Here is a 14505-nt window from a genome sequence, read left to right as displayed (position 1 = left end):
CTTCACCAGCGTCACAGACAAATGAGCTGTGTGGCAAGATTTTTAGAGAATCTTTACAGAGTCCGTACTGTCAATTAATATAATGTAATGTAATATAATATAATATAATACAATATAATATAATATAATATAATATAATATAATGTAATATAATGTAATATAATATAATATAATATAATGTAATATAATATAATATAATATAATATAATATAATATAATATAATATAAGGATGTTTTTAATATTTTACCAAAAATACAACAAAAATAAGTAAATAAAAAAACTAACAATGTAAAAAATTACTCTGGTGTTCACTTTGGTAAATTTAGCTATGAGCAACAATAAAAAAATAAAATTAAAAAAAATAGAAGCATTTTTGCGGAAATTACAAAACGAGGCGTTTCACCAATTTAATCCAATCAACGCGCATGTACTGACAGACCAGTCTGAGAGCCAATCAAAATCCGTATTATTCATTGAGGAGGCGGGGTTAAAGCGTCGTCGCGCTTCCTCTCCTGGCCGACTCGGCTGAAGTGTCACCAGGACGACGGCGAAAGACTTTCAGTAAAAGTTTCCGCGCCGGTGCTCTCCCGGTCCTGACATGGCCCCCAGCGCGCAACTGAAGGAGGCGATAGCCGATGTACAGGACGGCATCCGTGCCATCTTGCTCGGACCTCCCGGAGCCGGGAAGGGCACTCAGGTGAGCCGGCGAGCTAACGGCTAGCTCGGTTAGCTGTAAGAACACGACTGCAAAGCGCATGGCCGGTATTAGTTAAAGCTAATGCTAACGTTAGCCTACCTGGGTTTATCCTGTCCGCTCCCGGCTGTCATTATATACGCTGTCAGTCTGTTTATCTCCCAATATACGTATTAATTTAAATCTTCTTCTATCTGTTCATCAGTGTTATTCTGCAGTATACTCCTGTTATAACATCATTCATGTTTGAGATGCAGTGAAATAATCATGCAACAGATGTTTCATAGTTTTACGTTGAAGTTACGACTTAAACCTCTTTTATCTCTTATATTTTTTTTATTTTTAACCGTGCCAGCTGCATTATACATTTGAAAGTCAAAGGTTATCCGCAGCGTCACTCTCGTCATTTATTTATTGTAAATATTTGGATAATAAATTCGATTAATCGATTGACAATTGCTGATCAAAGATTACAGAATAGTCGAAGAAAAACTGAATAGTTCAGAGCGAATTTTGAATTGTAGTTTTCCTTGAAATGTCCAACAATTGCTCAATGAATTGATGGTGAAAGTAATCATTGCAAGCCTGTTTTGTATAATTATAAACTGAATATCTTTGGGTTTTAGATTCTAGTTCTCACAAAACGTGACAAACCTTTACAGGCTTTAGTGGCACTCGATCAAGTAAACAAGAAGAATATCAATATTTAAAAAAAAAAAACCATTATCTGCATCTATTTATCTTTTTGGCCCACATGTTGTTGTTGTTTTTTTTTTTTACAGCATCTAAACCAGATGTGTCCAAACTTTTATCAAAGAGGGCCAGACTTGATCATGTGAAAATGTTGGAGGGGCCCAGCGGTCCCTCCTGACACTTTTTGAGCCATAAAAGTTGCATTCAATTACATTGTTCTATAACAATTATATTTGCAATGATGCAACAATTATCAAAAAATAAATAAATTAGACAGACAGAGATATATAAACTTTATTGATCCCATAAGGGGGCTTTTTTTTAATTATTATTATTATTTTATTTTTTTTACGTTACAGCAGAATGGAAGATACCAAAAGCAATGAAAATTACAGAATAAAAATGGAGGTAGTAAAAGTATAAATATAAAAAAAATGCACACTGTACACAAATAAAATAGAATAAAATTCAATAAAGCAACTGTGTTAATGATGAAGGACAGATTTGGCCAGAGGTGAGCTATTTTGAACATGATTTATTGTAGTGAAATGTTTGTTAACATTTAAGTTCAAAACATTATGAAACTTTCTCTGGTCTTTCACACATCATTCCAAAGGTAATCTTTTGTTTTATAGTGCTAACATAACAAAATCATTTAAAGGCGGAAGCTGCGGGCCGTATAAAAGCTGGCCTTTGGGCCGTGATTGGACCCCGGGCCAGACTTTGGACATGTCTGACCTCAGCTATTATACTTTCACAATGAGCTTTGTTTAATCAGACGGTGCATATTATAATGATCGTAGTACAAATTAACTGCCCATCACAGCTACCTCAGCTAAGCTCTTATAGAAATGTGATGTAAACCCAGCTGGATGTTAAACAGGATCTCCTCCAGTCAGACCAGTGCTTCAGGTTTATCAGCTGCTCTATGAACAATATGAAAAATCCACGAAGGACGGTCCGAGCGCAGAGCTGTCGGACAGTGAGATCGTAGTCATCGGCTGCTTAAAAGAGTCCAGCTCGCATAATTCAGAATAATTTGTGTTGCGGCTTTGTAGAAACCAGAAAACCCGGATGTCGGTGAAGACAGACCAAAATTTAAAAAAAATGACCTCTGGAGTTGATTTCACACTCTGGTTTCTGGAACTCGTGTTGTAATTTCGTCTTTTCGAGTTTTCTGTTTTCATGCAATCACTTTCTCTGTTGATGTGTGGATTCTTGTATTTCGACTCAACACATTTAGTTATTTTCTGTGAATATTTGTTTTTTTTCCAAGCAGAAATGTCAGAAAATAAACAAATAATTGGTAGATTAATCAGGTATGAAAATAATTAGCTGCAGCTGTAGTTCTGTTGCATGTCGCTTCCTTTCATATGGTGTAAAAAAACCAAACAACTCAAGAAATCCCCAAAGTAGCTGAAAAAGTGAGCTTCCCCCTTATTAGTTGGCCTCGTAGACAGAAGTTGTTCTAAATATTTAGCTGACTTGTATACAAGTCAGTTTAACACGCTGGACGGGCAGTTTACAAATAACAGATGTTTGAAATTCAGTCGCCGTAACCAGGGAGATCAAACTGGTGAATCTCAGCTGACTCAGCTTTCATGCCAAACCAAACTTTTCCTTCGTTTGGCAGTGAAGGTTTATTAATGAGGACTTTTGTTTTATTATTTTTGTATAACATGAATGATCTCTTCGTCTCCCCTGCAGGCCCCACGGCTAGCAGAGAAGTACTGTGTTTGCCACCTGGCCACCGGAGACATGCTGAGGGCCATGGTGGCTTCAGGCTCCGAGCTCGGCAAGAGGCTGAAGAAGACGATGGATTCTGGCAAACTGGTAACGTGTGTGTGTGTGTGTGTGTGTGTGTGTGTGTGTGTGTGTGTGTGTGTGTGTGTGTGTGTGTGTGTGTTTGATTGGTCTTCAAATGACATTTACACGAGGCAGAAAGACAAACTTCTGGTACTTGAAGTTAGCGCTCACACATATGGACAAACGTTGAATTTGTGTCATTGCTGTTGTATTAGTAGCTTTTTGTACCTAATAGACTATAAACTCTGTGCTTATGCTTGTGACTCTGTGGAGTCGTAGTCCAGCTTCACGTTTATGACTAAATTAAAACCCACGTCTCAGAAACATGTTGCCTTTTTTGCACTTTTGGTGTTTCTACCCTGTAACAGTTAGTTCTGTGTTCGTGTTTCTTCTCTGCGGCTCTTCCTTCATGCAGATGTTGTATAGCTCTTTGTCTTCATCCCTTTCAGCGTGTGACCGAGTTCTGGTTGTGATTTCCTCTTAAGCTCTTTGTGACTCAAGATTTTTGTCCCCCATCTGTTTTTGGCTGTCTCTCTTTGCTCATATTACATGCTGTCTTTGCATTAAAACGACTCTTTTTTTCATTGTCACGAAGGGAACTGTGTGTCCTGCAGGTCAGGTCATACGGCGGTGTTGGTGCAGGATGCAGCAGATTACAATAGATGGATGAGATGCTTCTCGTGTTTCTTGCAGGTCAGCGATGAGATGGTCGTGGAGCTCATCGAGAAGAACCTGGACACGCCTCCCTGCAGGAACGGCTTCCTGCTGGACGGTTTCCCCCGGACGGTCAAACAGGCAGAGATGGTGAGGATTTAATGTGACTTTACTTACTGTTTAAAAAAAAAAAAAAAAAAAAGTTTGTGTACCGATTAAACAAAGAAGTTATATATTAATGAGCTCTAGAGGTGCTGATAGGTGTATTTTTGAACTCAGTCAGGTTGTTTCCTGATTTCTGTTTTTATGCTAAACTAAGTCCTGGATTCATTTTGTCACAATTCTCTCTCAACTTTTTTTTTTCAGTATAAAGGTTTAGTGCATTCATATACCTTACTGGACCGGTGTTATGCAGAGTTCGGCCAAGAATAACATTCACTCTGCCAGAAGTACCTCATATTTTAGTCCGTTTTGTCTCGACAGTGTGAATTTCATGCATTTTATATGGACCTAAGCTGAAATAACAGGCGACGCATTGTTTGGCGTCTACAATCAGTTCTGTTGAAAAATACATGCACCTCTTACCACTCAGTGATGACACTTACAATCCAAGTTTGACAGGAATCAAATGGTTTTATCAGCACAATTTATCACCACTGATGAACCTGCCAAAAAACTACTGAAACAGTGGACTGACTACTTTGCCAATTCATTACAGTATCTAGTAGCTGTCATTGTAGTTGTGTCATGTTCTGCGAGTTGCATGCGATTCTCAGCGAGCAGGCAGAAATCAGCACTTCAACTTTGGACTACAGAAAGGAAACGCTCATGTTTTAGCTTCAATGCAGCAGCTTCATGAATCTGATCCTGAACATAAAAACAATCAAATCTCTGTCTTATTTTATTACATGACCTTTAAACAAGTATTCTTCTGTTTTCTTTTTTTTCTGTCTATCGCTGGGTTTATTATTTATGGTGTAACGCAAGAATCAATGAGCTTTGATACAACTAAAGTCTGGAATGAAAGTTTGTCAGAATTGTTGGCATTTAGAAATAAAATCGTGAGGCGGGAAGGAATCAAGATTGCGATTTGAATACGATTAATTGTGGAGCTCTGCTTACTACACGAGCTTGGTATCGGTCTTTTCTATTAATTCTCTGCAATGATAGGATTAACTGTGTTTCCCAAAACTTAAAACCATTCAAGGTTGTTTGTCAGGTTTTATTAAAACATAATTTTGCACATAGCATATGACAACCCTTTTCGAATGGAAGCGTACTGTAGATTTGGGCTGGTAAATGAATATTAGTCTTTCCACATGTTTGACTTCCTGTCTCCTCCAGCTGGACGACTTGTTGGACAAGAGACATGAGAAGCTGGACTCTGTGATCGAGTTCGCCGTCGATGACTCCCTGCTGGTCCGCCGGATCTGTGGCAGGTAGGAGGCGACGTCGGAGAGAATTAATTATTTAGCACCAGAGAAAAGGATTCAATCTGTTTTATTTCCCAGGCAGGTAGCCAGCAGACTGCGGCGCTTAACGATTTGCCGAGTTGGTGCTTTTTTTTTTTTTTTTTTTTTTTCTTTCGACCGAGGGGCTCCTCATTCTGTCGGCGTGTTAAATCCACCCGGGGAGGTAGATTGATTCGAATGGACACAAGAGTCTGGGACAGTGAGATAATGTTGGAGAGAAGTGGAGCGTGAAAGCATGTGATTACCAGAGAGGGGCGGCCTGGAGGAGTTTGAGCGTCCTGCAGCGGGAAGGTCGCGGATTGAATCCTTAAAGAAGTCGGCGTGTCCGTCCCCGATGAAATGCGCTGAAATATCAAAGCTGCTCGGCGCCTGGTTGTTCTGTTAAACTACTGAATGACACTTTTTCTATGAAGCACCAACGGGACAAAACTGTGTTTGATATTGGAAGCAAGCTTGTGTTCAGTCGTGGCGCTCAAAGCAGCTATTTATCAGTGTTTGCACTCGACTACTTTTATGTACGAGGGGTGAACCCACAGAGTTTTCGGCTGACTCGGCAGCTTCCATCAGCCTTGCAGACAATTTCAGTTGAAGGTTTTTGACTCTTTCAGTTGAGTCCTATCTCATCATTCTCACTCAGACACAGCAGGAGGCTGATTTCAGGGAGACGCTCTAAATACTCTTCATTCACTCAATGAAATAAAAGAAAAGCACATCAAACATCGGTCATATTTTCACGTAAAGCTGGCAACAATCAGAAAGTTTGAGGGTTTAGAAACTTTAAGAGACACGAAAATTTGTACGAGACGTACAATAAATTCTTCAGTATTTTTGTTTAATCAATCAGCGGAAGCAGATTAGTGGCATTAATCATGTTAACTCCCTTTGTACAAAAGGTGAGACTTCTGTTTTCTACCATTGAAGCAGGGTTCAGGTGATTTTGTCAATCAGCCGTCGATCACCTTTTAGAAATGTTGCTGTGCCTCCAGTTTCTGGCAGAACAGGAAACATGACATCAGAACTAAGTAAAAGTGCCAGAAATCAGATTTTTATTTTTATTTCCTCAGCATGAAATAATTTTCTGAACTTTGGCATGGATTTGGTTCTCGTGACATCTCTTGTATGTATGGTGCTTAAAAAAAAGTGACCTCATGTTCAGGATCCACACGAGACGGCCTATAGACTTCCAATTTTCTGAGAGAAGTTGAATGGGAGTCTACGGAGCCGGAGGCTTTTTGGAGCCGACCTCTAGCGGCCGTCGGCGCAGCTCAAGGCGCTTCAGCATCGGCCTCATTTTTCAGACCGGGAAGCTACGTGCACTTTTGCATCCGGTCTATGGTTCCACCACGTTTATTAGCAGTTTGAGACTGTTGAATGTTTTATTGTAGAAGTGAAAATGATGTCATGGTGGTTTTGCTATAGTAACACTGCCACCTTAAGGCGGGAGGGACTATCTGCAGTGGGAAACCAAACCCAGCAAAGTACCTGATGCCAAAAGCGAGGAGAGTCGAGTCGATGCGGTTCAAGAGTCCCCTCCCATTATGAGAGATCTCCAGTAAACGTCTCGGTGCGTCTTTCTTTCTGGTCTGACCTGATATTAGTTTATGTAAGCCGTGAATGTTGAAGCACAGAGAGAGAGCTGAACACAAAGTTTCTCGTCCTTGTTTGGTGCTTGTTGTGTTTTTGGTGCGCTTCCATCTCTCCAGCTTGTCTGCCTCCGCACCGCCTCAAGGAATGTTTCACAAAACCCAATTTCAAAACATTTAACACGACATGTTGTACTTGGATTTGAAGCTGACCCACATGTAACGCTTCTCCGAGACCTTCGTTCGAAAATGTTTGTTGTGAAATCTTTGAATCGATGTCCTCTTTCTTCGCTTTTATCAACTCCTGCATTGTCCGCGCGCCGCAGTTAGAGGAAGGCTGTGCGACAGTTAGTTTACAAAGAGCCATCTCTCATTCTGCGGGGGTCCTTTGTGAGGAGGAAGAGGAGGAGAAGGAGAAGGAGGAGGAAAAGGAGGAGGAGAAGGAGGAGGCTGGCTGCTGCCTTTTCAAGCCCAAGTAGGACAAGGGCATCATGTGGGATGTGAAAAGGACAGTTAAGTAGTCAGTGAGTCACAATCTGCGGCTGTCAAACCCTCATCTGTCCTCCTCCTCCTCCTCCGCTCTCACTCTGATTTATTTTCCGCCCTTGTCCTGTCCTCTGCTTCCTCACACCGTCTTCCCTCCGTTTACCCCCCCCCCTCTCTCTCTACAGACTAATTCATCAGCCAAGTGGCCGCTCCTACCACGAGGAGTTCAACCCCCCCAAAGAGCCCATGAAGGATGACGTAAGTCGTTTCACTATCAACCCACTTAGAAACCACTTCTGGATAAACTGCCTCCCACCTGAAACGACTGCCCGCCTGGAAATTGGTGACCATGAACCGCTTTTAGACAAAAGTGCTCCAATGCATCAAAGCAAAGTCATGGCAAAAAAAAGTACTTAAAGAAACTAGAGATTGTATCTTAAAATGTGACACAGCTGAGGTGTGGATTTTGCAGCTGTATCTGCAACCAATGAATATTTTCATCATCAATCAGTTGTTTGGTCTTTAAATTGTGAGAAAATGTCGATCAAAATGTCTTGTTTTGTTCTGACCAACAGTCCACCACCAAAATATGTTCACTTTATTATGATGGAGAACTAAAGGAAACACAAATATTCACATTTAAGAAGCTGCAATCAGAGAATTTTAGCATTTTTTTTTCTATTAATTAAATGATGAAGTATCAAAATACGGTTGTTGGTGATTTATCTTCTGTCGATCAACTGATGTAGTGATTCTCAAACTGTGGTTCAGGTACCACTGGTGGTACACAAGAGCCTTCCTGAAAGGCTCAACAGCTGGCCCAAGTCCAAAAAAAACTGCCATTTTTATTTTTAGGGCATTACAAATATACAAAATGAAATACTCTGATTACATTGCAATGAAATAAAAATCAGTATTTTAAAGATTAAAGAAAATTCTTGCACGGTTATTAAATAAAAGAGCACATGTCATGTTTTGAATCAGTTAAAACACCACGTTTAGAGACTCGTCTACCAACTGACTTTATAAAGCGATGCTTCCACTACTGAGGTTTGGCTAGTTGTAAATAAAGAAGCAGCTCACTGTAAACCACAAACCTTCCTTTTGCTTTGTGGAGACAAATCACATCATCACAAGTGGCCTCTGAGGTGTGAAGAGAAACTCATGTGGAAGCTGCCCAGATGCGGAAGTTAGTTTGAAGATAAAACAAGCTTAAATAGTTTTGTATTTTTAGCACGAAACTTTTTTTTTTTTAGCTGCTTAAACAACAAACTGAACAAAAATATTTCTTCTTAAATGAGAACGAAATGATTGAATTTCCTCGACTATAAGATTCTCCTCCTCTGGGCTGCAGCCGAGCGGTGATGAAGGCAGCATGCTTCTTGGTGTTTGCTGTGTAGGACTCGCTCACACACATTTTATTAAGTCAATAGTAGTTTTACAAACATCTGGCTGTTCCGCCATCTCCTCTCTTTGAAGTCATCGCTTTGCAGCCAAAGCTCTTGAAATGTTTATTTTGCCTTCGTCAGGAAAAAGCAGATCTCGAGCAGGAAGGAGATGAAACCACTCAGGAAGTTAGATAACACGACACAGAAAAATGCTTCGTGGGAAATATTAGCTTTTGATGAATGCAAACTAAACTTTAAACACGCTATGAACAAAACTCCACGATATTTGAAAAAAAAAAAGATCAAATTACTGCAGAAATGCTTTCTGAAATTCTCTGATCCATAAATTCAACGAGCGGCATTTTACCAAAGGTACTTTTACCGTCTTTTCTAACTTGTCCTTCTCTGCACCCGCCTTCTGCTTGTCTCCTCCCCGTCTTGCTCTCAGTTGACCGGCGAGCCGCTGATGCGCCGCAGCGACGACAACGAAACGACGCTGCACTCGCGCCTGGACGCCTACCACCGGCAGACGGTCCCTCTAGTGCAGTACTACAGCGCCAGGGGCCTCCACGCCGCCGTCGACGCCGCCAAGAGCCCCAACGTCGTCTTCGCCTCCATCGTAGCCGCCTTCTCCGCCGCCACCGACGTCCCCGCCCGCGCCACCGCCTGTAAAGACCAAGTGTTCTTCATTTAAACTTACTCTTCCCTCCCGTCTCCCTTTTTCAACTGGCTCCTTTTTTTTTTTTTTTTTTTTTTTTTTTACCCCCTCAGTGGTGGAGATTATACAAGAGTTGATCGAGTGTCAGAGTGTCAACCGAATGTAACTTTGGGAAGTGTAAACGTGGAGGATGGAGACTCGGTGCGGCGGAAAATCACAATGTTGCAGCGGCGGCGTCGCTGTCGGAGCAGCAGAGAGGATTTTAAAATCATGGGGTGCTTTTTTTGGTTTCTCTTCGTCACATAATCGAGCGTGAAAGAGAAGAATCCCAAAATAGAAGCGATCGATTAGCGCCGTGCTGCTGCTCCTCCTGCCTTTCACTGCAGACAAGTGAGATTTAAGGTTTTGACCTTTAGCAGAGTGCCGTGAACGTTTCACCACAAGGTGTTTTAAACAAATACTGACATTTGTTGCATCATGTTTGCTGGACAGGTTCGCTCTTGTTTAATCAATGACTTTGCCCTTTTTTCTTCCTCCAGTAGAACCCATCTTTGGGTTTTTTTTTTCTATTCAGCTATTACGTGCGCCTGCTTTACTTCCCTGAATGTGAGACGCAGGCATAAAATTAGAGACAAAAAAACCTGCCAATCATCTCAAGCTGCTCTCTCACTTTGATTTTAATGTGCAGCAGCAAAACAAAGCTCCTTAATGAGATGCTTTAAAACTGCAGCGGCCACTTTTGAAAGAAAAGTCCATGATGATGAGAAGTTAGCAAGAAAGAAAGAAAATGTCGTGACTGATGAACAGCTAATTAGTGAAAGTGAAATCCAAGATGTCACTTGCCTTTTTTTAATTAACGACATATGTGGACTATGTGAGAGTTTTGATCATCTCTTGAATCGGGGGTCTTCAAACTGAAGTGTTCCTCTCCGGCGGGGGCCTCGGGTGGAGATGTGAGGCGGAGGTTATGTTTGTTGTGAAAGGCTCAGGTGTTCTGAAAACAGGTCAGTTATTGCAGTACGACCGTAGATTGCCCCGCCGGCTGTGACTCACAGCTTGAGGACGCAATTAAGGTACTTAAAAAAAAACCGTCAACATGTGCACTTCATCCGAGTCATAACTCAGTCAAGTCTGAACACACAGACGTAACCAATGCATTTTTATATTTAGTTGGACCTAAAGGTCCCTTTTCCAGTGTTTTATTTGCAGTTGTTATCTCCATAAGTAGATATTTTAGTGGCTTTAAGTACCAAAAACCACCTCGGTATAGTTTTCCATCTCCTCTCTTCAGCTTCTGTCTGGAACTCTACCAAGAACAGACTGTTTGGTGTCTGTGCCTTTAAGAGGCATTAATATAATGACCCTCTCTTCTGATTGGCTGACGCCCAGGCCAACCACAGGCTTTCTTTGGCTTTGTAGCACGCTAGCTCGGCGACTGAATGACAGCTAAAATTGAAGTTTTGACAGTGGGCCGTGCTGTGGACAGACATAGGTAACGAGTGCGAGTTTGTGACATCACAACCTTACAGTGGTCTGAACTGCAGAGTTGCTGAATACGGTCTGCGTGCAGTTTTCCTAAACGGAGCATTTCGACTCCGAGACCTGATTTCTAACAAAGAAAGACATTAAAATACGAATGTATAAAATACGGGACCTTTAAACTTCACATGGACGTAATAGGAAAAAAAAAGATGCTCCTTATAATTCAAAAGTTGCCTGAGAATCATCACGTTTTCAGTTTTCTTCAGTATCGTGTGTGTGTGATTACACTACAAACAGGAAGTGCTTTAAGCTTATTCAGCTCTTTTTTTTTTTTTTTTAAGGCTGTCAGTTTGCCAGAATATAAACAAGGCTTAAGAACAAACCGCTCAAGTTGTATCCTGCAGTACAGGATGCAACTTGTACTGCAGCAGTGATGTTTCACTGCTGCTGATGCTTCAATCACCACAGAAGTGACGGATCCGGAGGCTCAAACGCTGCGACGGAGTACTGTGTCCGTCACTTGCCCCCCTTTTCTTTTCTTTTCTTTTCTTTTTTTTTTGTGTCCTTCCCTTTATTTCCCATTTCTATAATTATCTGCCTCCTCCTGCTCTGCTCTCACTCTTCTGGGCTCGGATGACCTTTCGGACGTTAGAAAGGCTACACTGATTGAAAATTGATGCAGTATTTGATTAATATGGTTAAATGTTAAATCAATACGCACTTCAATGTGAAACAAGACTTCACCAGGGTTTTTTTTTTTTTTTTTTTTTTTTTTGCTGAAGTAGCAGAAAACTTTAAGAAGGTGTGACGTGAGCTGAACACCGTCTCTGGTGTTTTTACCAGGTTCGGTTGCAACATGTTTTGTCGTTTTGCTGCTTGGCATTTGTGTGATTTCTGGTTTCTCTGGAACTTGATCAGACCGAACGGTTTCTGACAAGTTGAAATGTTTGCAGGAGGGAGAGCTGATGTGCACTGATACACTCGTGTCTCTTTTATATTCATAATGTTATTGTTCATGAATTCCCTACCGTTGTATTGCGTTGCTTCTGTTTGCTGAATATGACAAACTTTGAGTCACGGAAAGGATGAAGAGGACACTTGAAGCAGCTTTAATTAGTTGTTTTTATGATAACATTTGAAGGACAATGTGACGACAGGTGCGAGAGGTTTTACCTGCGAAGCTCCAGAGTCCAATTTATTTATTTTTTCACTTGCGTTGTTTAACGACAGCTTTAAGGTGAATTACCGCCACCTTCTGAGGGGAGTAACGCATTACAACGAGGGCGGCGGGAAAAATAAAGAAATAATCAATCATGACCCATGCCTGTCCTCTAGTGGACTTGCGGGTGTATGACGGGGTTTGCCGGGTCTGTGAAGTCAGATGGGTCAGAGAGGGAAACTGAAAAATGCTCAAATCTTTAGATAAAATACTTGTAGGATCTGTTTTGAATTCAAGTTTTTGTTTCTACAGCTCATAATGTTTTTTTTGTTGTTGTAATCAACACGTTAGTCTTTAAAAGCAGAAAAAACAAGGAGAATCAAAGAAGGCCTGCGAACTGAGAGCGATTTATTACCTTCTTTTTGTTCTGATGACTGTTTTTTTTTTTTTTTTGTTGTTTTGTTCTAAACACAGATTTGATGTTTGATGCTTAGCGGCGCAGCGGGAGTTTTTCCAAAGAGGACACTTTCACCGTCTTCTCTGTTTTCCTTCTCTGACCGACACATCTGTCTCTGCCTCTGGATCTTCCCGTCTTTTGGGGATTCGCCCTCGACTCCTCTGCTCCTCCTTTGACCCATCGGGCTCCTCGCTGCTCTGCAGTCACCTGGCGTTCGGTGAAAAACCTCTTGCATGCAGACTGTGTTACCTGCTCTTTCCCTCGAATACTGATGTCGTTTTTATTCTCTCGCGGGGCTGCTGGGATGAAAAACAGAAGCAGATGTTCAGCAGTCCCAAGAGGCAGATTTCAATCTTTTTATTCAACTCAACGAGACCATTTCATGCTAAATTTACCTTTTAATATTCTATACTCTGCTCAGCGATGCCCTTTATTTGTCTTGTTTTGAAAGGCTGTGAATGTAAACGTTAGGCGTTTGAAAGCCTCGCTGTTTGTTTTGTTCACTTTAAATGAAAACGGCATTCGAACGTGCACATTTTAAAGCTGCTGTCAGAATGGGACTGAAATGTAGGTTTTTTTTTTTTTTTTTTTTTTTAATGCTGTTTTTTTCTTTGTCCGTTGCATTTAAATGCCCCAAAAAAAGAGTCGCTGCTTGTTGTGGGTTTTTTTTTTCTCTCTGTAATTCACGCAGAACTTTTCTGTCCCTCTCCCCACTTGTCTTCCAGCTGGTTGAACCGTGAGCGGCTCCATTCCCACCGAGGCGAAGGATCGGAGCTGGCGAAGAGCTCGGGTGGGTTGGACAAATGGAGGGGGAGGGAGGGGAGGGGATTCCTTAGACTTCACACGTTAAGGTTAATTTTGACGTTGCTGTCGGGCTCCTGCCGTCAGCACATTTCTATTCCCACTACATCATGACAGGAGGGAACGAAGCCATCTTGTTGTCGCGTTTCCCCTTTGAATAAACCTTGTGCTTTTCTACAATCATCACATTTTGTGCTTCTTTTTTGGTCTCCCGGCTCTCCGAGTGAAGTCCTCAAGGTTAAATTCGTTTTTATAGATGCATATTAGAGATTTAACCTTTTGAAAATGATATCTACTTTCATGATTTCGGTCTTTTACTGTAAAATAATTGAGACGAATGCAGAGATTGTTTGAAGTTTGGAGAACGGACGACCAATAAGAGGGATGTTTAATACATCACATGTTGGATTTACTTTTGTTTTAGACCAAAAATGGTAAATAAAGTTTGGTTTCTGTATAAATCCTTTTAGCAACATGTCAGTTTAATGTTCTTTATATTATACAAGTCAGATCAGATTATCAACTGATAAATAAGGGAACTATAACTATTCAGCGTCTCAGTTGCTTTTTGGTGATTAATTACTTTAAATCCTTGAAAATAAATGTTTCATCTAACAGCAAACGCGGTTCCATTTAATAAGAACTGGCAGTTTTCCAAGTCTTGAATGGACTAAAAAGTTATTTTGTTTTTATTTCATTGTTTAAATTTTTCATCCTTTGGGGAACACAAGAAAATTTAAGGTATTTGATTGTCCTCAGGGGTTTCTGATGTATCCCAGACATAACTGCATTTTAATATACTTGTCATTTTATGTTACGATTTTTGGGACATTTTTTTTTACCTTTACTTGAATGACATTCAGCTAAAAGTGGAATCAGGACTCGCTGCTTCAAACATTCACACACATGACCATCTAGTCGCGCCTCATTTGGAGTTTTTATCTCCAAATCAAAGATCATCCAATAATCCTAAAGTTATTATAACTTCTGCATTTTAAAGTTAGGAAGAGACAACATGTCTCTCTCGCCCAACTATTAAATTAAATTACAATTTAATTAGATTAATGAACTCAATTAAATTGTCTCGGATGATTTTAAATCGTTTTAAGTTCTTTCGTAAGATTTTGCTAAAATCTGAATGGATTTAAGAAGTTTAGGATGTTTCCTGTTT

General features: G+C 40.7%; 1 protein-coding gene across 2 annotated transcripts; it reads left to right on the top strand.

Moving 5' to 3' along the window:
• Positions 1 to 497: 497 nt before the first annotated feature.
• On the top strand, positions 498 to 13517 carry ak2 (adenylate kinase 2). 2 transcript variants are annotated; one of them, XR_011311736.1, is made up of 7 exons: positions 498 to 698; positions 3096 to 3221; positions 3888 to 3998; positions 5193 to 5287; positions 7575 to 7647; positions 9226 to 12750; positions 13259 to 13517. XR_011311736.1 is itself a non-coding variant. In XM_069716742.1 (7 exons), the coding sequence occupies exons 1-7, from the start codon at positions 600 to 602 to the stop codon at positions 13264 to 13266; spliced, it is 732 nt and encodes a 243-aa protein (XP_069572843.1). In that variant the 5' UTR covers positions 498 to 599; the 3' UTR covers positions 13267 to 13517. The 2 variants fall into 2 exon arrangements, 1 of the variants encoding a protein (XP_069572843.1); XM_069716742.1 differs by having other exon boundaries at positions 9226 to 9445.
• The last annotated feature ends 988 nt before the right edge of the window (positions 13518 to 14505 follow it).

This window comes from Brachyistius frenatus, unplaced genomic scaffold (genome assembly GCF_029030835.1).
Source record: "Brachyistius frenatus isolate BFR_SWC_R1_liver_20210118 unplaced genomic scaffold, ASM2903083v1 Contig_162, whole genome shotgun sequence".
Classification (NCBI taxonomy): domain Eukaryota; kingdom Metazoa; phylum Chordata; class Actinopteri; family Embiotocidae; genus Brachyistius; species Brachyistius frenatus.
Note: the sequence above shows the minus strand (reverse complement) of the source record. Positions and strands in the feature narration are given on the sequence as shown.

Bases quoted from the DNA above. Each gene is read 5' to 3' on its own strand.
- ak2 (XM_069716742.1), top strand. From the start codon at position 600: ATGGCCCCCAGCGCGCAACTGAAGGAGGCGATAGCCGATGTACAGGAC. The intron at 3,222-3,887 runs GTAACGTGTGTG...TGTTTCTTGCAG, and splicing joins CGATGGATTCTGGCAAACTG to GTCAGCGATGAGATGGTCGT. The intron at 3,999-5,192 runs GTGAGGATTTAA...TGTCTCCTCCAG, and splicing joins CGGTCAAACAGGCAGAGATG to CTGGACGACTTGTTGGACAA.